The sequence below is a fragment of the Nicotiana sylvestris genome, chromosome 11, assembly GCF_000393655.2.
Source record: "Nicotiana sylvestris chromosome 11, ASM39365v2, whole genome shotgun sequence".
In the NCBI taxonomy this organism is placed as follows: Eukaryota; Viridiplantae; Streptophyta; class Magnoliopsida; order Solanales; family Solanaceae; genus Nicotiana; species Nicotiana sylvestris.
Window position 1 is genome coordinate 132,227,616 of NC_091067.1, and position 25,804 is coordinate 132,253,419.

The following is a 25,804-nucleotide window of genomic DNA, read 5'->3' on the forward strand; positions in this document are numbered from 1 at the left end:
GAAAAATAACTGAAATTCCCATTTGTTATACCCCTTTCAGATCCCCAGTGCGGACCGCATCAAATGGACTGCGGCCACACAGCTTCCACCGCGGACCGCACAAAGGTGACCGCAGCCGCGCTGGCCCCTCCCTGAAGACCTGCAGTTCAGCACCCTGGGCGGACCGCACAAAGGCGACTGCGGCCGCACAGCCTCCACCGGGAACCGCACAAAGGCGACCGCGGCCGCGCTTGCCCCTCCGCGGTCGCACGCGATTTCTCGCGGACCGCACTAGAGGGTTCAGAGACTTTAACTTTCTGAACCTGCAACATCTGACTTTCTAAGCCTAAGGCATTCTGGACCCCACTTAAAACTCACCCGGGCCCTCGAAACTCCAAGCCAAGTATACACACAACCTCAAAAATATCCTACGGACATATTCGTGTACTCAAATTACCAAAATAATATCATGAGCATCAAATTAAACCTCGAGATCAATAAAATTTCTCAAAACTCTTTTAAACATCAAAATTTTCAATTAAGGTCCGGATCACGTCAAACGACGTCCGTTTTTAACCAAATTTCACAGGAATGACTCAAGTCATATATAAGACCTGTACCGGGCACCGGAACCAAAATACGGGCCCGATACCATTGCTTTCTAATCAGTTTTCACATCAAATTTCCTTAAACAATTTCTGAAAATAACTTCACTTAAAAATTCATTTCTCGGGCTAGGGACCTCGGATTCCGATTCCGGGCAAACGCTCAAGTCTCATATTTTCCTACGGACCCTCCGGGACCATCAAATCACGAGTCCGAATCCGTTTACCCAAAATATTGACCAAAGTCAAATTTATTCATTTTAAAGTCAAGACTTATCATTTTTCACAGAATTTCATGTTTAAGTTTTCCGGCTACACGCCCGGACTGCGCAGCAAATCGAAACGACTGTAAATGAGGTTTTCAAGCCCTCGGAAGCACACAATGGGTAAGAAAATAGGTGATGACCCTTTGGGTCGTCACAATAATCATCCAATTTTTTCCAACAAATAGGAGGTTTGAACCCTAAAGTGAAGGGGTAAGTATAAACAAAAGAAAAACCGGCATGATAGTAAGTAATTCTCTAGTTGGCACCAGGAACTAAAACTGGGAAATCTTGTTTCTAGTGACCCTCTCTTCGAACCCGGGAAAAAACACCAGTAGTGATCAAACTCGGGTAAAGGTCAGCAGGATTGAGAGAGGCCATAGAAGAAACTTGATTTCTTATGGTTTCACGATCAGTTACAAAAAAAATTCTTGAGGAACAATCTTTACAACTGTAGGTTCACATACAGGATCAGTTAAATCTCTATTCCTAGAAGGAGATCTAGGGGTTAAAGGAGCTCTAGGCCTAGAAGAAGATGGCTTAGCAGCACTACTCTAGGAAGAAGAACCACAGTTGGATATTGAACTAAGACTACAGAGCCTACCACCCCTCCTACTTATAGTAGGAGCATTAGAAGGAACAAACTCATCAACAATCACAACCTTGCGAGGGTCTGGTGAAGACATGAATGTCCAAAGAAATACAGAAGGAAGGATGTAGAAAAGGCAAAAAAGGAACAAAATGATAGATACTGAAGAAGGAAGACTCTAAGAAATCAAAAAAGAATGAAATATTTATAAGGAGACACGACCATTGTTAAAGTTGGTCATTATGAAGCGTCATAATGGAACCGTTTCGTGACTGACGCAGCCGCAGAAAAATCCTAAAAAGCACTGAAAAACTGCAGATCCAATCGTTAGAAGCCATGTGGCATGGGCATTAAATGGATGTGATGTACGTCGAATTGATTCTGAAGGAGACATGATAACACTCGAAAAATGGCGGCGGAGAATTCCCGCCATAAAAGTTTACCACTTCCCGAATATTCAGAAAGTAAGGGGACTATCTGTATTGGTGTAAAAGTCATTACACGTGGAATGTTAGTATGCTGACAAAACATGATGCGTGAAGCAGTGATATAGCGACAAGTGGCATTCTCAATTAATAGAATTAAGAACACGAAGGCACGAGAGAAACACCCACGGGACAGTATATAGAAGAAAATTGGGCCTGACAGTTATCAAAGAAGAGGCGAGAACGGAATGAATAAGGATCAAAAAAAAGAAAAAATACATGAACCAGAAGTAAATAAGAAAGGGGAATGGAAGCAATTATAAAGCATTTATATCAATAAATATGCCAGTTACAGTTATTTGTAGTAATGGATAATCAATACAATTAATGCCCATAATGAATTCAAATTATATGAAAAAATCATTATGATTGTACACTCCTATATAAGGATACAGAATTTTATTTTTAAGGACAAGTTCCAAGTACTACTAAAATACATTCTATAATTCTCTGTTTTATCAAAGTTTACAACTTTGATTTTAGGGATTGATTATTGATTTATTCCTTATTTCTCTTTGTTAATTCTCTCCATAATTTTTACGTACTATTTTACAAATAGCTTGTCATGGAAGTGGAGTAAACTTGGTCATCAATAACCCGTTTTCTTTTAAATATAAGCTTTGACCAAAAATCTATTTTTCGGTTAAACAATATCACTGCTCAAAAATATCACATGGAACACTACTCTATGTTAGTCTTTCATTTTTACTTACTATTATCATATGACACATATTTGATACTCTACTAAATACCGATGACATATGATTTCAGAGATAGGTCTCTTATGTAAAAAAAGCTTTCTACGATAAATTCATTTCTTGGCACTGAGGGGCGTGGTCTATTCATCAATGAACAACAACAAACTAAGTATAATTCAATAAGAGGGATTTAAAAAAAATAGTGTGTATTCAAATCTTATTTCTATTTTGTACAGATAAAGAAAGTGTTTTCGATAAACTATCGGTTCAGGTCAGCGTAATCGCTTAAAGCAAGAATTAGGTAAAAAGCTTTTGTTTAAAGTTTCATGGAAACAAAAAAAGTCAAGGCCACTTATTTGCATGTCTAAGCCTTGATAGTCCAAGCTACGGGAGAAACCTTTGAGAACACAACCATAAGATAGGGAAAAGGACAAAACTCCAAATTCCACTGCCAACCCAAGCAAACCAAGGGAGATTGAGAAAAGTTACATACACTTGGCCATGAAAATTTTTTCACTTCTTTTGAAAATGGTATTTGGCCATAAAATTTTTAAATTTTACTTGAAAATAAATTTTAGAATTTTTCAAAAATTTAAAAAACTCTAAAAAACTGTTTTTCAAAATTCACTCAGATCACGCACAAAAATTAAAAAGCGACCCAAATTATATTTATGTCTAAATACAACTCTAATTTTAAATAATATTTTCAGTTGAAAAAAAATTCACTTTTTTCGAAATTTTATAATTCTTATGTCCAAACGCCTACTAAGTACAAATCTAGAGTATATGACATTGGCATGTAAAGTAAATTCCAATAAAATTATGGATTTAGCACAAATATTAGATGATTCTGTAAAAACGATACATTGTAACTGTAATCTATATATAATTATAATTGAGGGACCTAAGATAGGTTATGTGGCATTATGTAAGACAGGAATGAGTAATTATCTATTTTCTCATTTGTTTGCGCTTAAAAATTTGGATTTACCGTTTGGTAGAGTGTGTTAGAGAAAATAATGCATGCATTAGCTCTGTGTATTAGTAATGCTTTGTTTGGTACACTTTTTCAACCTATGTATAGCTAATACAAGCATTAGTTATACACTCTATTTTGTATTATCCTATGTATAAGTAATGTATAGAAAACCATGGCATTAGCTATACAAAGGCTAGTAATGCATGCATTAATATGGTTAAAGACAAAATTATTCTTAAAGTCTCTTAAGTTAAAGAATATGGAGGGCATTTTTGTAAACAATTAAATTTCTTAAAAATTATACAATTTATTTTAATTTTTAATACACCATACCAAATAATGCATAAAAAATAATTTCTATGCATTACTATCACATGCATTACTAATGCACCTTATTTAACATTATTCTTATACGCCCTACCAAACAAATAGTTTAAAAGAAATACCCAAAAGTTGTTTTCCCTGTTGAACAGTCGCTTCCTATATTGAAAAGTCACATTCTTCGACAATTTCTTCTACTCTCTTTCTCCGACGCACACCTGGAACTCGAACTCGTCACCGGAAATCCAGAAATATTTGGGTAGTTTGTTTGGAATCTTAAGTAGTTTGATTTTAAAAAATGCAAAGCGGAGGAGACGAAGTTGGCGTTAAACAATTTGCTTTGAATATCTCTACTTAGGAAGAACAACTTCAGCTGGTAATACCCTAATTTATTTGCTCTGCGATGTTCTCCGAAGAATTTTCTTCCTCAATTCCATTTTAATTTTGCAATGTTTAGTTTAAAACCCCTTTTCTCTTTTCATTTAAATTCACTGTTAATATGCAAAGAATCGATCAAAACCAACAAAGTTTATCATTGTCTCAAGGTGGAAGAAGGTATCATTGTCTCAAGGTCAGTTGAGAGAGAGTATCTGGAAGCTTCTTTCATTATTAAATAAGAATGTACAAAAAAACTGACTGAATAAAGCTAATTGTCTCTATTTATACAATGGGCTTGACCCGAGACATTTTGTATAAGAAAATTACATTGGGCCCTCTAATATATTGGTACATAGATAAGATATGTTGCTACATTATAATGGGCCTCGATCAGCTGGTTTGAATTTGGGCTTCCGGCTAGAGTTCATTACGTTAACATTCTCCCAAACGAAAGCTTCCTCTAAACCAACTTTTGGCCCCGAAAACTCCGTCACAGGGTCAATCATCTTCTCTATCCGACTCCAAATATATCTCATCGACCCATTCTTTTGATGATCACATCGACCCATAATGTGTGTGTGCATGGTCGAATTTCCACCTTCTGATCTTTATCTAAGTTTTTGCCCCCCCCCCCCCCCTCTTATTTCCTTGAATGGTGCAGCCGTAGGTAAGGCCTTAGAAAAGCGAAAAAGAGAAGAAGTACAGGAAGTAGGTGAAACAAAATGATGCATAGATAACAAATGTTCCCTATATTACTAGCTGAAAGAGGTTACCTAAAATATTGCAGAAAGGCCAGACATTAACAAGGTTTTAATTTACCTTATTTAATTGAGTGAGATTGGTTCTGACGTTTGATGGAATTAGGCAGGGAAATGGAGAAGGCTTATCAAACCAGCGACTTCGACAAAGTAAGCATTCTTTTTTGGTAAACAATGTCTTTTTTTGTGTGTAAACAAAGGTGATGCCTATCCCACTAATAAAATACCTGAAGGAGGTGCTTCAGATCTTTTGGTTTTAACACCTGCAGTGTTTCCCAACATATTTGTGAAGTTCATTCACATAGTGAAGACACTTGTGGTCCGGCCTTTTCCCGAACCCCGGCATAGCTGGAACTTAGTGCACCAGACTGTCTTTTTATTCACATACTGAAGATAGCCTATTTTTGAGGTAAACATCTGAGCTATCACTCTAATTTACTGGAATTTATTTTTATTTTCATTGTAATATTTGTTGTTGTCTATGTTGCTCAGACTCTCTGAAAATGTGGCCGGATACGTGTTGGATCCTCCAGAAGTAGTGCATTTTTTAAAGATCCGACACGAGTGTGGCTACATTTTGGAGAGTCCGCGCAACATAGGTTGTTGTGGTATGTAGAAACTTTTTTTTAGATAAGGGTGGTATATAGAACCTTCTTGGCATATATCTGATGGTATCTGGTTAGTTTTTTTGAACCTTCAAGACTGCTTCGTATTCAAAATTGTGTATGTTAATTATTTCTTGAATTTATTCAAAGATTATTGGTGTGCCAATTTGGTATAAATCTGTTATTTCAGTAAGACATCATATTGAGTATCTAACTCAGTGTATACAACGATGAATTGATATGGGCGTGTTTTGCTTTTATCTTGCCCAAGTAATAGTCCTTTGAAAAGTAGTAATCTTTATGGATGGATCAGTTTGTTCATGATATAGAACATTTATTTTGTTTAATTTTTTGAGTTCAACTAGCTAGATCTAACACAAGTGAAAAGGTTTGAGTAGGATAAAGGTTGGTAAGTAATGTACCACTGCTGAAACTTTAGCACCACTACTCGCTAGAGGTAAATCTCCCCTTCTTATTTTATGAATTTCTTATATCTATCTGTTTGGTTGATTTTTCATGTATTTTTATATTCTGAATTATTGATAGTAAAGTCGAGAAGGCGTTTGATGTGATAAATAACAAGGGGAAAGAAGGCACCCATTAGGTTTAAGATGGAAAACTCAAAATTACATGTGAGCTTTGGAGAAGTTAAAGAAATAGAAAGTGTAAAGGGGGAAGTCTTGGAAGAGTATTGGCCTGATTTTGTAGAGAGAGAAAAAAAGCAGAAAAATAGAACTGCTAAATGTGAGAAGAGCGATGAAGTTATTTAAGTAGAAACAGGAAGAGCATGAATTGCTGAATGTGAGAAGAGGGATGAAGTTATTTAAGTAAAAACAAGAAAAGCATGGGAGCAAAAGAAGGCAGGCGGTAGTATGGTGGAAGGTTTTTTTAAGTTTTATGTTTTCAGGGTTCGTCCTATTTGGATCTTCTTTACAGTTGCTATTTTGGTTCGTAGATTGTGTAAGATAAAGAAAATACAAAGGATATGGAGCTGAATGCTGCAACTGATGCAAGGTTAGTAATTTCTCCATCCTTTTATTATGCCATTTCAAGACTATTGTACATCAATTTTAATGTAGCTAAGTAATACTTCTAAATTTATATGAATCTCGGTGCAGTGCTTTCTTCAGCGTGTTTCAGATGTTTCATATGGTGAGGGCTCATGAGCATGATCTTGAAGACAGTTTAGTGGAGACGAGCTCCAACAATATGGTTTAGATGTCATTTGATATGTATTGCTAGAATTTTATATTTTTTTACTATGAACCCATAATGCAGAGCTTGGAAAGGCAGCTCATGGTCAGATTCAATTCTATGAATGAAAAAGAAGTCAGCCTTTGAGTGGCATTACACATGTGGCATATTTTTCGATTATATTTCATATGCAATATTCTCCGTATCAGATGTAATTTGCGCATGCAATCCGCATGCTTTTACTTGGAAAGGAAGATGTATTGTGAGATTCAATTCTATGAATGAAAAATAAGTCAGCCTCTGAGTCCATATGAAAAAAGAAGTCAGCCTGAGTGGAATTACACATGCAGTATATTTGCCGATTTTATTTCATATGCGATATGTTTGCGTATCAGGTGTATTTTTTTCGTATTAATTGAAGCAATTCGCCAGTTTTTACTATTTTTGGCATTTTTTTTTGGGTTTGCTGTATTTGTTTTCCAGTTATCTAAGTTGCCCAGACTGCCCAAAAAGAACGAAATATTTGTTTTACATTAATGAATAGTCATCACAGGCTTTTCCACTGGCGTCAACTGATCCAGCACACTATCTGTTACATGATTGTTTTTACTTACAGATTTGCAAGCTGGATCAAAGTTAAAGCATACTTTGAATTTTGATTTGGTTAATACTTGATAGCTTCATGCGAATAGCTTCCTTCATTGTGTACCAAAGGTCAAAATTAACATGTTGGAGTAGATTATATTAAAAGAAATTAGAGGTTCCATTACACACTATACTCACTTATTGGTTTGAATTGGAAAACTGTAAATATCATGGAAGCCAGTAAAATCGAAGCTAAGGAAATCGTGACAAAATTAAGCTCTTGAAATAGGTGAAAATTGGTAATATTGAGTGTTGCTTGTGCTTAAAATTAGAAATGTATAGAATAGTCTGGTTCCAATTCCGGCGGCAGAGTTGATTTCAGTAAATATTGTACTATGGAAAGGGCCAAGACAGAGACACAAAGTTATTGCTTCCCACAACAGAGGCATTGAAAGTTATTGATGAGGGTTAACTTTTCATGCATCATATCATTGTATAATTTTAAAAGATTTTTAATAAGATATGAAGTTCTCTATGTCAACTCTACAGGTTATCTTTTCTTTCTGCAAGAACATACTAGCATTTTCCATAATTTTTGTATGAAAAAAAAATTAAATCATGAATTCGGCGAGTCGTTCACATCCGCGCTCGCGCGGACAGTTCACTAGTTTAACATAAATACACAGGAATGTAGCCCAAAATGACATACTTGCAATTTTTTTTTATTAATCGTGAAATTACACTTGGGGAGCCGAGATATAAGCTATAGGATCCAATTTAAGCGCCAAAGGTTACTACTAATTAATCACTCCCGCGAACTGCCATGGCAGCTCTCTGTTCATTAATTCTTCTCTCAAGCTGCAGAGCCGATTTCAACGGTGAAATCTGCGTTTTTCCGAGAAATCAGAGAGAGAACAAGAAAGTGAAAAAATGTCACAGAATATTGCGAGAAATAGAGAGAGAAAACAATCAACTATTCTCTTTCCACCATCATTTTCTATTTCTCCGAAATTCTCCGGCGACCGGAAAAGTTTATCGGAACCAAAAATGAGCGTAATCGACATTATCTTTAGAGTAGATTCAATATGCAAGAAGTACGACAAGTACGACGTCGAGAAGCAGCGTTCAGCTAATGATTCCTCTAGCGATGCCTTCGCTCGCCTTTATTCGTCTTTTGAATCTCAAATTGATGCTACTTCTCAGGTGATTCTCGTGTCTCGATATTAGAGTTAAATTGAATTGAAACGTATTTTGTAGTTTGTGTTTTGATCTCTTTTTTTATTTTATTGTTCGGTTTTACAGAAAGCAGAAATGGCTGCTATGGAAACGAACAGAGCTAAAGCGGTGGCTATGAAAGCGGAGGTACGACGAACCAAGGCTCGTTTAATGGATGGAATACAAAAATTGCAAAAGCTTGCTCAGAAAAAGGTAGTACTTCTTTTTTTCATATTTAGTGTATTTCGTGCTTAAATATATGTACAATTGGATTATCTTTTTCTTTGTGAGTTTTTCGTGCTTAAGTTTTATATTTCGATTAATTTGTGTTGATGTATCCAAATTTCAAAATTGTGGATAGATAGCTGACGTAATCAATTGTTAATGTAAATATCTTTTTTTTGATAACCAAGAAATTCTCCAAGGCCAATGAGGCACGGTTCGAAACTCGCAGGATAATGGCCGGCCCTATACTCTCCACTTAAATACCAGGGTTTTGTGTTCGAACATGTGATGTGCGTGCAATTTTAAATGTTCTTTGAGCTTTATTTCAAGTCATGTGCTAGGTTTCTAGAATAATCCCTTGAAAGCCTGTGCCAAGGCAAGATCTGAGCAACCATTGAAGGAAATATATGTATATATACCAGATGTGATCTTGAGCCATATGGATTGAATTGGAGATGACTTTACTCCATCATTTCTTCTTATGTTTAATAAGGTCGAAATTGGTTGATAGGTTCTCCAGTTGCAAGGTAGTATGTTGAGCAAAATGGTTCCTTAGGAATGAAGTTTGTCAAAAAGAAACTTGCTTCCAAGTTCCAACACTCCCGAGTATCAAGTTGTTCGTGGTATTATAGGCATATTTGGTATAAAGAATGTTTAACTGCAGAATTTTCATTATCCAATTATTTCAAGGTGCTAGTTCAATAACTGGACTTTTAGGTCAAGGTTTGAAAATTTTCCCATTTGGAAAACGTTAGTTATAACTAGATTACCAACAGGTTAAAGGACTATCGCAAGAGGAACTGGAGACTCGTGGTGATTTGGTGCTTATGCTATCAGAGAGAATTCAGGCAATACCTGATGGGAGTACAGATGCAGCCAAAAGAACAGGAGGTTTTGGGACTTCATCATTCAACAAAAATATTAAATTTGACTCAGGTAATAATCAGGGCATAAATCATGTGTTTTAGCTTACGTTACAATTGGTTCCTGGGTTTCTCATGATGTCAAAAACCTATATTAGATGGACAGTTCGACGATGGTTTCTACCAGCAAACTGCAGAGACCACTCATTTTAGAGAAGAGTATGAGATGCGGAAAATGAAACAGGCTTGTAACTTGCCAATTCTTATTCTTTAGTTCCTTAATTCCTTTTGCTCTGTTGGTTTTACATGGAACCATCACATAACCGAATGTTGAATTCCACAGGATGAAGGGTTAGATATTATTTCAGAAGGCCTGGACACACTGAAAAATTTGGCTCATGATATGAACAAGGTTTCCCTCGTCCTCCGACTTGCCTCCCAAACATGATTCTGTTCTCAGGAATAAAACTGTTTCTTGATCATCATTTAATTCCACTTTGTTTCAGGAATTGGATAGGCAAGTTCCTTTGCTTGACGAAATTGACACAAAGGTTAGATTGGTTTCTTAAATCTCCTTTTATTGGATTACTATAACAAACAACTTTTCATGAATCAACTTAATTAATTCGGTTGTCTTACAGGTGGATAAGGCAACCACCGATATCAAAAGCAATAATGTCAGACTCAAGGAAAACATTAACAAGGTAACCCTGAAGTTTATTAGAATTCCTCCTCCCCTGCCCAGTTCAAAATGCAGAATTTTTTTTTTCCCAACTCAAATATTTATGAGGTCTATGCACATTTGTAATTTTTCTCCAGATAAGGTCCAGCAATAACTTCTTTATCGATATAATACTTATCTGTATCCTTCTAGGAATTGTGGCCTACCTTTACAAGTGAGTATCTATCTTCGGAGATTACTTTACATTGTTTCTTCTTTTTCAGCTTTATGATACCTTCTTTGATGATACTTATGCTCCAAAGTACTTTAGGATTTATGATACCTTCTTTTCTGTGCTTAGAGAAAGTCATCAGGCCTTGTATAGTGATTCCACCAGTAAACACACAGCCCCCACCCCCCTCCCAAAAGGAAAAAAAACAAAGAAGAAGAACAAGAAAAAATGGTTCCTGAAAGGATCTGTCTCCTATTTCTTTTGGTTTAATTTGCTTAAGCATATTATAATCTAAGAAAGAAGATGCCAGGAAAGTTTGATCCAAGCAAGAACGCGCAGTTTTGGAAAATTATGTGTAGCTCCAGACTTGCTAACCTACTGTCAGTAATATCTTAAGCCTGTCTAGGAGAAAAATGAGGGCACCAGATATTCTAATTGACTCAGTGTTCAAAATGGCTAAGTCATTAGTCCATTAGATTGATAATATATCAACTAGACCTGCTGATCAATGAACCTTGAACATATTAAGTACTACTCCATGAACTCGGAAAGGGAAGTAAAGCCTGAATAAACGAACTTTTTGCTTATTTATCATACGTAATATGTATCTCTAAACAAAAACTTATTACTGGTGCAGTATACTGAAGTAAAGTACTGGGAGCTTCATTTGACCTTGATTAATCTCCCAGGGTATGGTGTACGATTCATCTACTCCAGCACTTGCTAATTCTGTATTGTACTAGCCTCAGGAAATCCTGATTTAAGGATGTATAATTTGCTACTTCTTCTTTTGTTCGTCTTTTTACGAATAGAGATGCTCTAAATGTAATCACCTGTGTATAGAAGTCTAAGTCGTAACTGTGTTCTATATTCTTTTGTTACCCCCCACCCTGTTGCGGAAGCCAAATGTATATAGTGTGAATAAGTCACAACTACTATACCAAAAATTATGACAGCCACCAAATAATAAATAAGACAATAAAACAACAATAAAGGGAACACCAGAATTTACGAGGTTCGGCTAATTTTGCCTACTCCTCGGACACAACCAATATTTTATTTCACTCCAAAAATACAAGTGAAATAATACTAAAGAGAGAAGATACAAATGCCTTAAACAGATGAGAAGGCAAATGAGAGGTGTATTTAAATCCTAAACATTAAGCCTTCTTTTATAGGGGAAAAGTTTCCCACCAACTCCTTAACCCACCGATGTGGGATGGAAATTTGACATAATTCAACAAATCTCCACCTTGGCAAAATTCCACATCTTCAATTTTCTCTCGGTAACAAATTTTGGTTGTGTCTTCATCTTCAATCTTCAGTGTTCAACAATGTTGATCAAATCCAAACAATGTTGAAACTTGACCGCAGTCACCACCTTTGTCAGCATATCAGCAGGATTCTCCGTAGTATGAATTTTCTTCATCGTGACTCCACCTTCTTCTATGATTTCTCGTACAAAATGATACCGAACATCAATGTGCTTCGTCCTTGCATGATAAACTTGGTTCTTCGCTAATTGAATAGCACTTTGACTATCACAAAAAATTGTGATACCTTTTTGTTCAACACCAAGCTCCTTTAGCAATCCTTGAAGCCAAATTGCCTCCTTCACAGCCTCTGTAATAGCCATGTACTCTGCCTCTGTTGTAGACAAAGCAACTGTTGACTGCAAAGTAGACTTCCAACTAACTGGTGCCTTTGCAAAAGTAAACACATAACCAGTAGTTGATCTTCGTTTGTCCAGATCACCCGCAAAATCTGAGTCACAATATCCAACTACAGACTGATTGTCTTCCTGCTCAAAAACTAACCCGACATCTACAGTATTATGAATATACCGTAGAATCCACTTCACAGCTTGCCAATGCTCCTTCCCTGGATTGTGCATATATCTGCTAATAACTCCAACAGCTTGTGAAATGTCAGGCCTTGTGCAAACCATTGCATACATCAAGCTACCAACAACATTTGCGTATGGTACCTTTGACATATACTTTCGTTCAACTTCATCCATTGGCGACATAGTAGTACTTAGCTTAAAATGGGAAGCAAGTGGAGTACTAACTGGCTTAGTCTTGTCATCTATGCCAAAACGTTGAAGTACTCTCTTCAAATATTCCTTTTGAGATAAACAGAGTTTCTTTGAACGTCTATCTCTAATTATCTCCATGCCAAGAATTTTCTTTGCCTCACCCAAATCCTTCATCTCGAACTCCTTCTTCAGTTGAATCTTCAACTTATCAATTTCTTCCAAATTCTTGGAAGCTATCAACATATCATCAACATATAGGAGAAGATATACAAAGGAACCATCTTTAAGCTTGTGCAAATACACACAATGATCGTATTTGCTTCTCTTGTACCCTTGCCGCAACATAAACTCGTCAAATCGCTTGTACCATTGTCTAGAAGATTGTTTCAATCCGTACAACGATTTTTCAAGTTTGCACACCATATTTTCTTTTCCAGCAACTTTGAATCCTTCTGGCTGAGTCATGTAGATTTCCTCCTCCAAGTTTCCATGTAAAAACGCAGTTTTTACATCCATCTGAACTAGTTCCAAATCCAATTGTGCTACCAAAGCCAACATAATTCTAATGGAGGAATGTTTTACAACTGGAGAAAACACTTCATTGTAATCAATTCCCTCCTTTTGAGCATATCCTTTGGCCACCAATCTTGCTTTGTAGCGAACATCTACTTGGTTAGGAAATCCTTCCTTCTTTGCAAATACCCATTTGCACCCAATTGCTTTCTTTCCCTTCGGGAGATTGGCCAATCTCCATGTATGATTCTGATGAAGGGACTGTATTTCATCATTCATGGCAATCCTCCACTTATCTTCTTCTGAACTTTGGACAGCGTCTTTATAAGTAGTAGGAACATCATCAGCTACAATTGAGGTTGCACAAGCAACCGTCTCTATGAGACGAACAGGTTTCGTTATTGTTCTTTTTGGCCTGCTGGTTGCTATTGATTCAAGTTGTTGTTGAGGTTCCTGAGTTGGAATCTCCTCTACTGGCTCTCCTTCCAGAGGGTAATCTTCATTTGTTTCCTCATCTGCTTCTTGTGTAGGAAAAATAAATTTTCCCTCAAACTCCACCTGCTTAGAAGCACCTTTATTTTGTTTGGTGTCTTTTGTTACCTTATTTACCATAGCAGATTCATCAAAGGTAACATCTCTGCTGAATATTACTTTCTTTGTCATAGGACACCATAAGCGATATCCTTTGACTCCAGAAGTAATTCCCATAAAAATAGCCTTCTTTGCCCTTGGATCCAATTTTGACTCCGTCACATGATAATATGCAGTTGAGCCAAACACGTGCAAAGAGTTATAATCTACAGCAGGTTTTCCGTACCATTTTTCAAATGGTGTCTTGCCATCAATAGCAGCAGATGGTAGACGATTAATGAGGTGGCATGCATATGTAATTGCCTCAGCCCAAAATTCTTTGCCCAAGCCAGCATTGGACAACATACACCGTACCTTCTCCAGCAAGGTCCGGTTCATACGTTCTGCCACTCCATTCTGTTGTGGTGTATGTCTAACAGTGAAGTGTCGGACGATGCCATCATTTTCACAGACCTTATTGAAATGATCATTTTTGTATTCACCTCCATTGTCTGTGCGAATACACTTGATTCTCCTGCCTGTCTGATTCTCCACCATCGTCTTCCATTTGAGAAAAATTCCCAACACTTCATCTTTGCTCTTCATTGTATACACCCATACTCTTCGGGAAAAATCATCAACAAAGGTTACAAAATAGTGCTTCCCACCCAATGAAGGTGTTTTGGAAGGACCCCAAACATCAGAGTGTACATAATCCAAAATGCCTTTAGTATTATGGATCGCTGTACCAAATTTAACCCTTGTCTGTTTCCCTTTAACACAATGCTCACAAAACTCCAAGTTGCAAGCCTTGACTCCTTTTAACAATCCTTGATCTGATAGAGTTTTCAAGGATTTTCCTCCAGCATGTCCCAAGCGCATGTGCCATAGCTTGGTTGCTTCTGCCTCTTTGTCGTCACTGGATGTCACTGTCGCTGTCCCAATAACTGTACTGCCACAATAGCGGTACATATTATTATTCTTCCGATTAGCCTTCATTACCACTAGTGCACCGGAACATACTCTCATCACTCCATTTTCTGCAATGATTTTAAACCCTTTTGATTCCAGGGCTCCCACAGAGATGAGATTCTTCTTCAAATCCGGTACATATCGAACATCTGTTAATGTTCTGATCATTCCATCATGGTTCCTTAATCGTATTGAACCAATGCCATATGAGGTAAGAGGGCTGTTATCCGCTGTGTGGACGACTCCATATTCTCCTTCTTGAAATTCCACGAACCAGTCCCTGTTGGGACACATATGATAGCTACAAGCCGAGTCCATCAACCATATGTCTGATGATGTTGATGACTCTGTTGTAACTAATGAGAAGTCTGAATCATCACAATCAGCTACATTTGAATCCATAATGGCCTTTCCATTGTTATGTTTGGCCTTATTCTTCAACTTCGGACAGTCTTTCTTCCAGTGCCCTTTTTCTCGACAAAAGGCACATTCATCTTTGCTGGGTCTGGATCTTGACTTGGATCTTCCCTTCTTTGTCCTCGTTTGACTTTGAGGACGACCCCTCACAAATAGTGCTTCTCCTTCTCCGCCCTTCTGTTTTTCTCGCTTTCTTTGTTCATAGCTGTACAAAGCCGAACAAACTTCTCTAAGAGAAACTTCGTCATTTCCATGGAGTAGAGTAGTTTCAAGGTGCTCGTACTCATCAGGAAGTGACGCCAACAACATCAAGGCCAAGTCACCATCATCATAAGTTGTATCCATATTTTGCAAATCTGTGACCAACTTATTGAAACTGGTGATATGTTCATTCATCGTGGTACCAGGAACATAGGTGAAGTGAAACAGTCTCTTCTTCATGTACAATTTATTTTGACTATTTTTCTTCAAAAATTTATCCTCCAGTGCTTTCCATAATTTACTTGCAGAAGTTTCCTTTGTGTATGGATATTTCTGCTCTCTAGCAAGGTAGGATCGAATGGTACCGCAAGCAACACGGTTGATAATTCTCCAATCTTCTTCTCCAATAACATCTGGTTTCTTTTCTTCAATGGCCAGATCTAGCCCTTGTTGAAAAAGGACATCTAGAACCTCGCCTTGCCACATCCCAAAATGTCCGGACCCGTCAAAAATTTCTACCGCAAATTTCGCATTTGACACAATTCTTGTCATAAGCGAAGATGCCAATGATGACGTATTGTTGACACTTGATGTAGATTCTTCTTGTTTATTGTCTCCCATATTTGACACAAACATTATTTAATAACTGACGACACAAATCAAGATTATTTCCTTTCTGATGTAGAAGATCAGACTAAGCTGCAACTACAGAGCATACTCAGACAGAACCTTGACTCAGTTACCAAGATAAATCTTTTCTGATGTGGAAGATCAGACTATGCTGCAACCACAGAGCATACTTAGACAGTACCTTGGCTCTGATACCAATTGTTGCGGAAGCCAAATGTATATAGTGTGAATAAGTCACAACTACTATACCAAAAATTATGACAGCCACCAAATAATAAATAAGACAATAAAACAACAATAAAGGGAACACCAGAATTTACGAGGTTCGGCTAATTTTGCCTACTCCTCGGACACAACCAATATTTTATTTCACTCCAAAAATACAAGTGAAATAATACTAAAGAGAGAAGATACAAATGCCTTAAACAGATGAGAAGGCAAATGAGAGGTGTATTTAAATCCTAAACATTAAGCCTTCTTTTATAGGGAAAAAGTTTCCCACCAACTCCTTAACCCACCGATGTGGGATTGAAATTTGACATAATTCAACACACCCCACCCCACCCCCACGCTCTGTGTCTTGCGGAACTAAGAAGATTGTATAGAAAAGAATCAATTTTATCGAGCTGTCAAACTTTTTCTACCACAAACTTAAGTGAAAGAAAGATACTCCATTGAACAGAATCCAATCCATATTAAAAAAGAGAGTTTTTATTTTTCTGGTGGGAGTGGAGCGTACCACAGATGTTTGTTAGGTAGCGTGACTCTGAATTCCCAAAGGTTAGCATTGACTAAGCCGAACCGGTAAAAACATTGAAAGAAAAAATTGAAATTGGCACACAATGTATGAAGTTTCTCATGCATGCCTGAATTTATGTTAACAAGAAGGGAAAAAAATACAAATAAGAATCATAACACACCAATGTATACCTAAAAACCCCACACATTAATAGACTGCAATGGCCTAGGCAGTACCAAGAATGACGTGCCTTTTGCTTCTTATTAACCACATTCCTTGAAGATTTTGTTTGTCTGCTGTGAACATGTCATCAGTTACTGCAGAAATTTCTCTGATAGTGCAGCTACATTAAGTCATTAAGACCTTGAGCGTTCATAATTGTATTCGATGAACTGTCCTTGAGAACATCACCGAGATGAGGTGAATATTGATTATAGAATAAACCAGTTCCATTTCCCATTACCATGTGTCCTTCGTTGGTCTCCTTCTCATCGGTGATCTTGGTTGCTTGATGAAGATTCTCGTACCCCTCATTAGGTATTCCCTTAGCTGAGTAGAAACAATTATTGCCTCCATTTCTGATTTGAATGTCCTCAATTGAAGGAAGAACTTGGCTGTGCACGGTGGTGAATGTCAGGCAATCCTTAGGAGGAAAATAGTTAGAGTAGAGAGGCCTCTCATATATGATCTTATCTACTTGATCTTCGTGGTCCAACAAATCTTCAGCCCATTATGGTTTAATCCACTACATTGAGTTGCGTAGAATGGGTTAGACCTCTTGGCCTAATCAAAGGCACGGGATTGGAGAGCACTTAATTGTGTGGAGTAAATACTTGTACTAGACTAGTCTTTTCTTTAAATCCTATATATATATAAGCGTGGAATTATGCCATTAATGCATGTATATTTATGTTTTAATCTAACGACGGCTCTGAGCTCAAATCTTGGTTAGTTTCCCTAGCTGTGTAGACTGTAGACTGTTGGTTTCATATGAAAGAATTAAATACATTGTAGCATTAACTAGCATAGCTGTATCTTTAATTGTAAGAGTTTGAGTTAAAGTAGAATATTTTAATGATATTACAAGTCAATCTAACCTCGTCCCATCAAAATGAAACACTTAATTGGAAACACGGAAGTACTTTATGTCCATTCATTTCAATTTGATAAATGAGTTTCATTTGAAGTGGCCGTTTAATTTGGTCATCGGGGTTTAATAGGAGATGACTTGGGTCGAAAAGGGCAGAAAGAAAAAGAAAAACCAAAGTCACTTCGTATATGAATGTCTAAGCATGCATGTTCTCGTTCCCGGACTTTGTCTATAGTTCTTCATATAATGCAAGTATAGAACCAAATTTTGTTAGAGGAAAAATAGACTTAAAAAATTTTAAAATGAGAAATTTTAAGTAAAAGATTTTAAATTTTGCAAGTTGATTTCTTTCCAACCGTCCAAGCTTTGATGGATAAAGTTATATGGTATATATTGTAGGTAAAAAATAGCAAGTGTCTCGTGTAATTAGTCAAGTTGCATGTAAATTTGTCAAGATACAGCGATTATAAGAAAAATAAGAAATTTCTCATTTCACATGAACATTTTTGAGATTTTGTTTGAAGTCTAACGCTAGAAATTCTAAGAATGTAGTAAGTGGGAATTTGTTTGTGTCAAAAGAGTAAAAGCTCATCTTTCATCTATGAGTAATAAGTCGCACGTGAGACGATCTTGATATTTGGAAATTCTTTATTCAATTTCTTTACTCTCTCCGTCTCATATTATCAGTCGTGGTTACTAAAAATAGTTGTCTCAAATTATTTGTCAATTTAGAAATTCAAGACAAAATTGATTATCTTTTCTTTTTTTACCCTTAGTAATAATTATCCTCGAAGATTACATATACCTAACTTTGTTCAAATACCAATAAAGAAAGATTAAATATTAAAACATGAATAAGAGTAAGTAATCAAAATCACATCCTAATTAATATTTCTTAATGAGTGCGTACAAGAGAAACACATAATATGAGACCGAGGGAGTACCAAACACGAGTACGAAACAAAGATGCCAAATAATCTGAAACCTAGCCTAACATGTTTCAATTTTATATTCGAAATGCGAGAGGGAATTTTTTGGTATGCCGTGCTTTCCGGGAATATTGTAAGACATTAATTCTTAATAGTAAGGTTTGAAAAAAAATCTTAATAGTAAAGATTGAGTAAGTAGGCATATAACATTTCTGGTACTACTCCCTCCGGTCCAAAATAAGTGATTTTTTGACCTTTTTTTTATGGTAAAAAATAAGTGATTTTTCCAGATTTCAAGAATGAATTAATTATTTTTTTCTTACATTGTCCTTGGAGTAAATAGTGTTGGAATATGTGTTAGGAGTGTTTATGTGAGATAATAAAGGTTAATATGATCAATTCCATTACTAATTAATGCTAAAAGGTGGATTTCTTAATCTGTGTGAAAACATCCAAAAAATCACTTATTTTGGACTGGTGGAATTATTTGTTTTTGCTTTTCCAAGAGAACTAGGGTTAACAAAAGAAACATTCAATTTCCTAGCCCTATTTGTTTATGCTTTTCCAAGAGAATTAGGGTTAACAAAAGAAGTATTCAAAGAGTAGGAGATTAGTTGAAGTTGTTGGGTGTCTCCCCATCATTTTCTTCAAGAATCCATAGAGAATTAAATAAATACAATCTCTGTCTTTCAAATAGTAAACTCCGAGAGCTTAATTCCAAAAGTGGTTGAGTAAAATATGCTCCTTCTTTTCCAGCATATTTAATAGAGGAAGAGATAGAAACATCTTACAGTTTTTACATAATATTATTTTCTTTAACGAAAAATATATTTGGACAAACCAAAAATGGCCCAAATGTCCAGAATGGGGTATTATGGTAACTTCGCATGGCTTTTGAGGGCATAATGGATATTTAAGCATTTTCGTTTTCCAGATATACCCTTTAGCAGATTTATTTTTTAATTTAATTTTTTCCCTCCAATTCTCTCTCATTAGTTTAATTGTCTTACCTTCCTCATGCTTCTTTCACATTTACACATGCATGCTACATTATTTTTCATAAAGCAATTTATACTCATATACATATACTATACCAATTAAACGAAATAAACTAAAATATACGCATAGTATACTAAAAAAAATACGATTAAACTACTATATTATAGTTCTATATTACTGTATCACTAAAATAATACTTTATTACTTTCTAACCCTAACACTTAAATATATAGTGCTTCAACTAAGAAGCCATTACAACAAATGTGATTTTTAACCACGAAAATATTAGCTATAATAGAAAATTTATCACTAATTATCTATTTTTTGTGACAAAAATTATATTTCGTACTTAAATACATGAGGCACATACTTTTAGTGACAAAACATAAATTTCGTAGCAAAATTTTTGTCTACTAAAGTTTCCCACAAAAAATGAATTGGCGCCAAATATTGATTAACATTAGCCACAAAATTAATATTATTGGTGACAAATTAGTTTCGTCACTATTTGTAGACAATTGGTGACAAATAATTGTTCGTCTTAAAATTAGTTATATTTTCGCTACAAAATAGTTTTGTCACTAAAAATTTTATATTTTTTGCAGCCTTAGTTTTTGTCACTAATAGCATAAACAAATTAGTGACGATCAGTGTATCATCTCTATTGATTAACATTAGCCACAAAATTAATATTATTGGTGACAAATTAGTTTCTTCACTATTTGTAGACAATTGGTGACAAATAATTGTTCGTCTTAAAATTAGTTATATTTTCGCTACAAAATAGTTTTGTCACTAAAAATTTTATATTTTTTGCAGCCTTAGTTTTTGTCACTAATAGCATAAACAAATTAGTGACGATCAGTGTATCATCTCTATTTTACCTATGAAATTATTAGGTACCATAAAAAGTTCATCACTAATTATTGCCTTTTTGGAACAAAAATTAGAGTCGTACTTAAATGCACATGCACATACATTTAGTGAAGAAACAAAAATTTTGTAGCGATAGTTTTATCTACTCAGGTTTTCTACCAAAAAAATGGATTGTCGCTAGTTATTTAGTAACATTAGTCACATTATCTAAAGTTATTAGCGACAAACTAGTTTCATCTCTAATATTGTAGGCAACTAGTGAAAATCATTATTTGTCTAAAATTAGTTATATTTTAGGATTTAGCGGTGAAAAAACTTGGTGACTAAGAGGGTGTTTGGCTAAGCTTATAAGCTGGTCCACTTCCCAGTAGGACTTAAAGTCTCTTTGTAGAGACCCTATGCAACCATTACACTTTCCAGTAGCCATATCTGCTCCTCCATGCGGACATTACACATTCTAGCAGCCCTTTCCACTCCTTCATGCATCCATTACACTTTCGAGTAGCCCTTTCCACTCCTTCATGCATTCATTACACTTTTCAGTAGTCAATTTCACTTCTCTATACAGCATTACACTCCTCCATGCAACCATTACTTTTCTCCATGACTACAATTAATTATAGAAGCTTGTCTTTATCCATCTGCCTATACAGATTTTGGAATTATTTTTTAAAACTTCTGTCATATAGTGGCAGTGCACTTTACAGATTTTGGATTTTTTGTTAATTTCTTTTTAAACTTCTGCCATATAGTGCCAGTACACTTCATATGTTTTATCTCAAAGTCTTAACCTTCAGCTTGGTGGTTGAATTCTAATTAATAACGGATTGGTCTCTAAAATTTTGTATTGGTAAATACAATTTTGTTTTTTTGTGTTGATTTTTCCACTTCTCTACGAGCAAATTAATGTCGATTTTATAATTTTTTTTAAAAAATAATAATAATCTTCCAAGTTTTGTTCTTGGTTGTAAAATGATAGAAAATAATAGGGGACTTCTGCACTAAATATATTGTTAAATGATTTTTCAATTTTAATTGGCTATTTTTAAATCAATAGTCTTCTTAAAATAAATAAATATAACAATAATAAATGGAAAAAACACAAACAATATTATATCGAACAATCATATTAATCTATTACTTTGATCCATTCGAAGTCAGTACATATAACTAAAGAGAAGAAATTATCAAGTTAAGCATTAGTTTATCCTAGCACTTCAACAGAGAAGATCACAGCCCCTAATGTAGCCTGAATTAGTTCAAAGAGAAGAACACTCCCTTTCTTCAGATTATTGTCGACAACAAATTGTTTCCACCCATTAACGAGTCTTCTCCGAACACCACTTGTGAGAGTCACAACCTACTCCTTCCCATTATATCGAAGCATTATTTTAATCGAAATAGGAGGAAGATAGCCACAGATACTCTTTGGAAGAAACTGCAAGAACATAATGTAAAGATAGGGTTCAGGGTTCATTGCTAGTTGGGATAATCAACAGTTATCAAATCATGAAAATATTTTTTTAAAAAAAATTACCAGATAATCACGCTTAATGTACAATCTGGGCACGTCCATCCAAAACCATGGATAGAATTCATCTTCAATCCACCTGTTAGCATTCATGTTTAGAGTATCTATTTTGTTTAAAGAGTTGAAAATGTTGTTCTAGTGTTTAAGAGATATATAAAGATTCAAAACTTTCTATTTCCCTCCAATAATATTTTTACTTTTCCCTTTGTTTTCCTCTGAAAATTGTATTTGACATTTTAGTCCAAAAATGTCATCTTGTTTTCCCTCCTAATAAAGAAGTTAGAATACATTTTAGTTCTAAAATTTAATCATGATTTTCCTTTTATTATATTAAGATTTTTGGTGAAGATTATTATAATTAAGATTAACCAATAAAAATATGTCAAATTACATATTTACTATTATATAAATAAGGTCATACTAGTGAATGGACTTATATGGTTGCTATAGGTTGATATGTATGAAATTAATATAAACGGCTATTATATAAACGGTAGATATTACTAAGAATCACAATGATATAATTAGCATAGGTTATATGACTACAACCATACCAGTGAATGAACTTATATGGTGTGACGATCCGACCAGTCGTCTCATGAGTTACCGCTCTATTTTCCATATTTATGCTTTTTTATGCTTCGTTATCCGTGTTTTATGGTATCGGGTTAGTCCGATCGAATCCGGAATAATTTTGGTAAGGTTTGAGACACTTAGTCTCTTTTAAGGAAGTTTGAGTTGGAAAAGTCAACTGGATGTTGACTTATGTGTTAGAGGGATCGGATGTGAGTTATGATGATTCAGTTAGCTTCGGGAGGTGATTTTGGACTTTGGAGCATGATCGGAATGAGTTTTGGAGATTCGGAGTAGAATTAGGCTTGAATTGGCGAAGTTGATATTTTAGCGATTTCCGGTCGATAGGCGAGATTTTGATATAGGGGTCGGAATAGAATTTCGATAGTTGTAGTAGTTCCGTTGTGTCATTTGGGATGTGTGTGCAAAATTTCAGGTCATTCGGATGTGGTTTGGTTGGGTTTTTGATCAAAAGCATAATTCAGAAGATTTTAAAAAGTTTGGCTTGAATCTGATGTGTTTTGGGTGATTTGATGTTATTTGAGGTGTTTTGATGATTGGAACAAGTTTGAATAAGGTTTTAGGATATGTTGGTGCCTTTGGTTGAGGTACCGAGGGCCTCAGGTGAGTTTCGGGTGGTCTATCGGATCATTTTGAAGTTAGGAAATTGCAGAAAATCTGTTCAGCAGTTGCAGAGATTTTACCCTTCGTGTTTGCGAGTGGAGCCTCGCGTTCGCGAAGAAGCAGTTGAGGATGGCAAGGATTAAGCCTTAACATTTGCGAGAAGGGATTCACGTTCACGGAGGGCTGGGAAGAAGTGTATCGCATTCGTGAGAAGATCTACGCAATCGCGTAGAGGAATTTGGGTCAGATAAGTTCGAGGTCAAGTGTTCATTGCATTCGCGGAAGGGTGAGCGCGTTCACGAAGGGTAAGGTAGACGAAGCATCGCGTTCGCGATGGTCATGTCGCGTTCGCATAGAGGAAAAGTTGATCAAAGTAAGTTTGTGCTTCGCGAACGCGAGGGTTTGACCACGTTCGCTAAGAAGGAAATTAAGGCCTGGGCAGAATGTTTTTAACTCGTCTTGTCCGCGATTTTGGGGCTCATTTCCTCCATAGTTGGCCATTTTGGGAGATTTTGAAGGAGATTGAAGAGGGATTCAAGGGGAATCATTGGGAGGTAAGTTTTTTGGACTTAAAACTCGATTATTATGTGAATTTCACCTAGAAAATCATAGAATCTAAGCCTGAAATTGAAGAACTAGGGCTTGAAATTGGAGACCAAACATTTGGGATTTGAAGGGTCATTTGTGGATGAAATTTGATGTTCTTGGTATGTATGAACTCGTGGGGAGATAAGGAATCCATTGATGTGAAAATTTTCGAATTTCGAGACGTGGGCTCGGGGGTCGGGTTTTGGTAATTTCGAGATTTGTGCCCTTTGTTGATTGTTTTCGCTTGGGCTTTGTTCCCTTAGCATATGTAGACGTACTCGTTCTGATTTTGGATAGATTCGACGTGCGTGGAGGCCGATTCGAGGGGCAAAGGCATAGCGAGCTAGAGATTTAGCCGGTTCGAGGTGAGTAATGATTGTAAATGATGTTCTGAGGGTTTGAAACCCCAGATTGCACATCGTAGTGCTATATTGAAGTGAGACACAGGCTTGATGACGAGTGTGGTGTCGTGCACTATTGGGGATTGTGAACTTGGTTCGTCCCGATTGATGATTTTACCGCGTATTTGACTGAAATCTATTTGCTATCATCATTATTTGGGTTGAATGCCATATTTGGGCTTCGTGCCAATTATCTGAACCCTTCAGGGATTTTTGTTGATATTTTCTCACTGTTTTGACTTTATACTTGAACTCAGTCATATTATTTTCAACTGTTTTCAAAACTCAGCCATGTTTACTTTGCTTTAACACTTGAAATGATATTTCAAACAATATTTTGTGTGAGCATCATGTTTTACTGTTGCCCGAGTGACTTATGTGAATTTGATTGAGTAAGACCGAGGGCCTATGTTGTGAGGATACTTTTAGGTCGAGCTGCACGTCGTAACGATGATACACTGATTTGATTACGAGGCCGAGGGCCTGAGATATATACGCCACAAAGTGGCTTGTTGATATTGATATGAGGCCGAGAGCCTGTTTATGATGCCACGAGGTGGCTTGATATTGCGCTTGGGCCGTAAGGGGCCCCTCCAGGAGTCTGCACACCCCCAGTGAGCGCGGGTACCCATTGTGATGTGAGATTGAGCCCGAGGGGCAGGTATTGTTCTGAGATTGAGCCCGAGGGGCTGATATTATTCTGAGATGTTGCCCGAGGGGCGGATTTATTGATACTGTGCCCGAGGGGCGAACTGCTATTTGTTTACTTTACCTTGATAATTACTTGTTTACTTGTTGAAAGAGGATTTTCTTGACTTTTCACTGTTTTACTATTTTTAAATGATTTTACTGCTTCATTATAGAATGTCGTGTGCCTTACGTGTTTTCTTACTTTCAATCGTTATTTACATTTGTTACTCACTGAGTTGGAGTACTCACTTTATTCCCTTCACCCCGTGTGCAGATTCAGGCGTAACTGGTCCCGCTCCCGAGTGTTGATTCATTCCAGCTTCAGGCGGATCTTCGAGGAGTCTTTAAGTTGCTGTTGGCGTTCGTAGCCTAGAGCTCCTCCCTATCTATTTCCTTTATGTTCTTGGTTCAGTATTTAAACTCTATAGTTATATTTGAGGATTCCGTATTGTTAGATACTCGTGACTTGTGACACCCCGATTAGGGTTGTGTTGGGTTGTACTTCCGTACTTTATTGACATTATCCACTACTTAGTATTGCTATATTATGTTTTAGACTGCTTTTATGTTATTTAACTGTTTAAAAAGTGAATTGGGTTTAATTGAATAGCCTTGTCTTCACGAGAGGCGCCATCACGACCGGGTTCGAGTTTAGGGTCGTGACAAGTTGGTATCAGAGCCTAAGTTACATAGGTCTCACGAGTCATGAGCATGTTTAGTAGAGTCTCGCGGATCGGTACGGAGACGTCTGTATTTATCCTTGAGAGGATGTTGAATCTTTAGTAAAA

General features: G+C 36.3%; 1 protein-coding gene and 1 long non-coding RNA gene across 7 annotated transcripts; both read left to right on the forward strand.

Moving 5' to 3' along the window:
* The first annotated feature begins 4,036 nt into the window (after window positions 1-4,036).
* LOC104214645 (uncharacterized) lies at window positions 4,037-7,014 on the forward strand. Of its 3 annotated transcripts, none has more exons than XR_707973.2 (4): window positions 4,037-4,295; window positions 5,162-5,205; window positions 5,325-6,674; window positions 6,779-7,014. It is a non-coding gene; the product is annotated as an uncharacterized lncRNA (long non-coding RNA). The 3 variants fall into 3 exon arrangements; XR_707974.2 differs by lacking the exon at window positions 4,037-4,295 and having other exon boundaries at window positions 4,302-5,205; window positions 5,325-5,464; window positions 5,548-6,674; XR_707972.2 differs by lacking the exon at window positions 4,037-4,295 and having other exon boundaries at window positions 4,302-5,205.
* Window positions 7,015-8,270: 1,256 nt separating this feature from the next.
* On the forward strand, window positions 8,271-25,452 carry LOC104214644 (syntaxin-71-like). Of its 4 annotated transcripts, XM_070162747.1 has the most exons (10): window positions 8,272-8,642; window positions 8,742-8,867; window positions 9,656-9,815; window positions 9,901-9,986; window positions 10,086-10,154; window positions 10,249-10,293; window positions 10,384-10,446; window positions 10,562-10,638; window positions 11,273-11,325; window positions 25,291-25,352. In XM_070162747.1, the coding sequence occupies exons 1-9, from the start codon at window positions 8,370-8,372 to the stop codon at window positions 11,283-11,285; spliced, it is 912 nt and encodes a 303-aa protein (XP_070018848.1). In that variant the 5' UTR covers window positions 8,272-8,369; the 3' UTR covers window positions 11,286-11,325; window positions 25,291-25,352. The 4 variants fall into 4 exon arrangements, with proteins under 4 accessions (XP_070018847.1, XP_070018846.1, XP_070018848.1 ...); XM_070162746.1 differs by lacking the exon at window positions 11,273-11,325 and having other exon boundaries at window positions 8,271-8,642; window positions 25,291-25,452; XM_070162745.1 differs by lacking the exons at window positions 11,273-11,325; window positions 25,291-25,352 and adding an exon at window positions 17,319-17,479 and having other exon boundaries at window positions 8,271-8,642.
* Window positions 25,453-25,804: the final 352 nt, after the last annotated feature.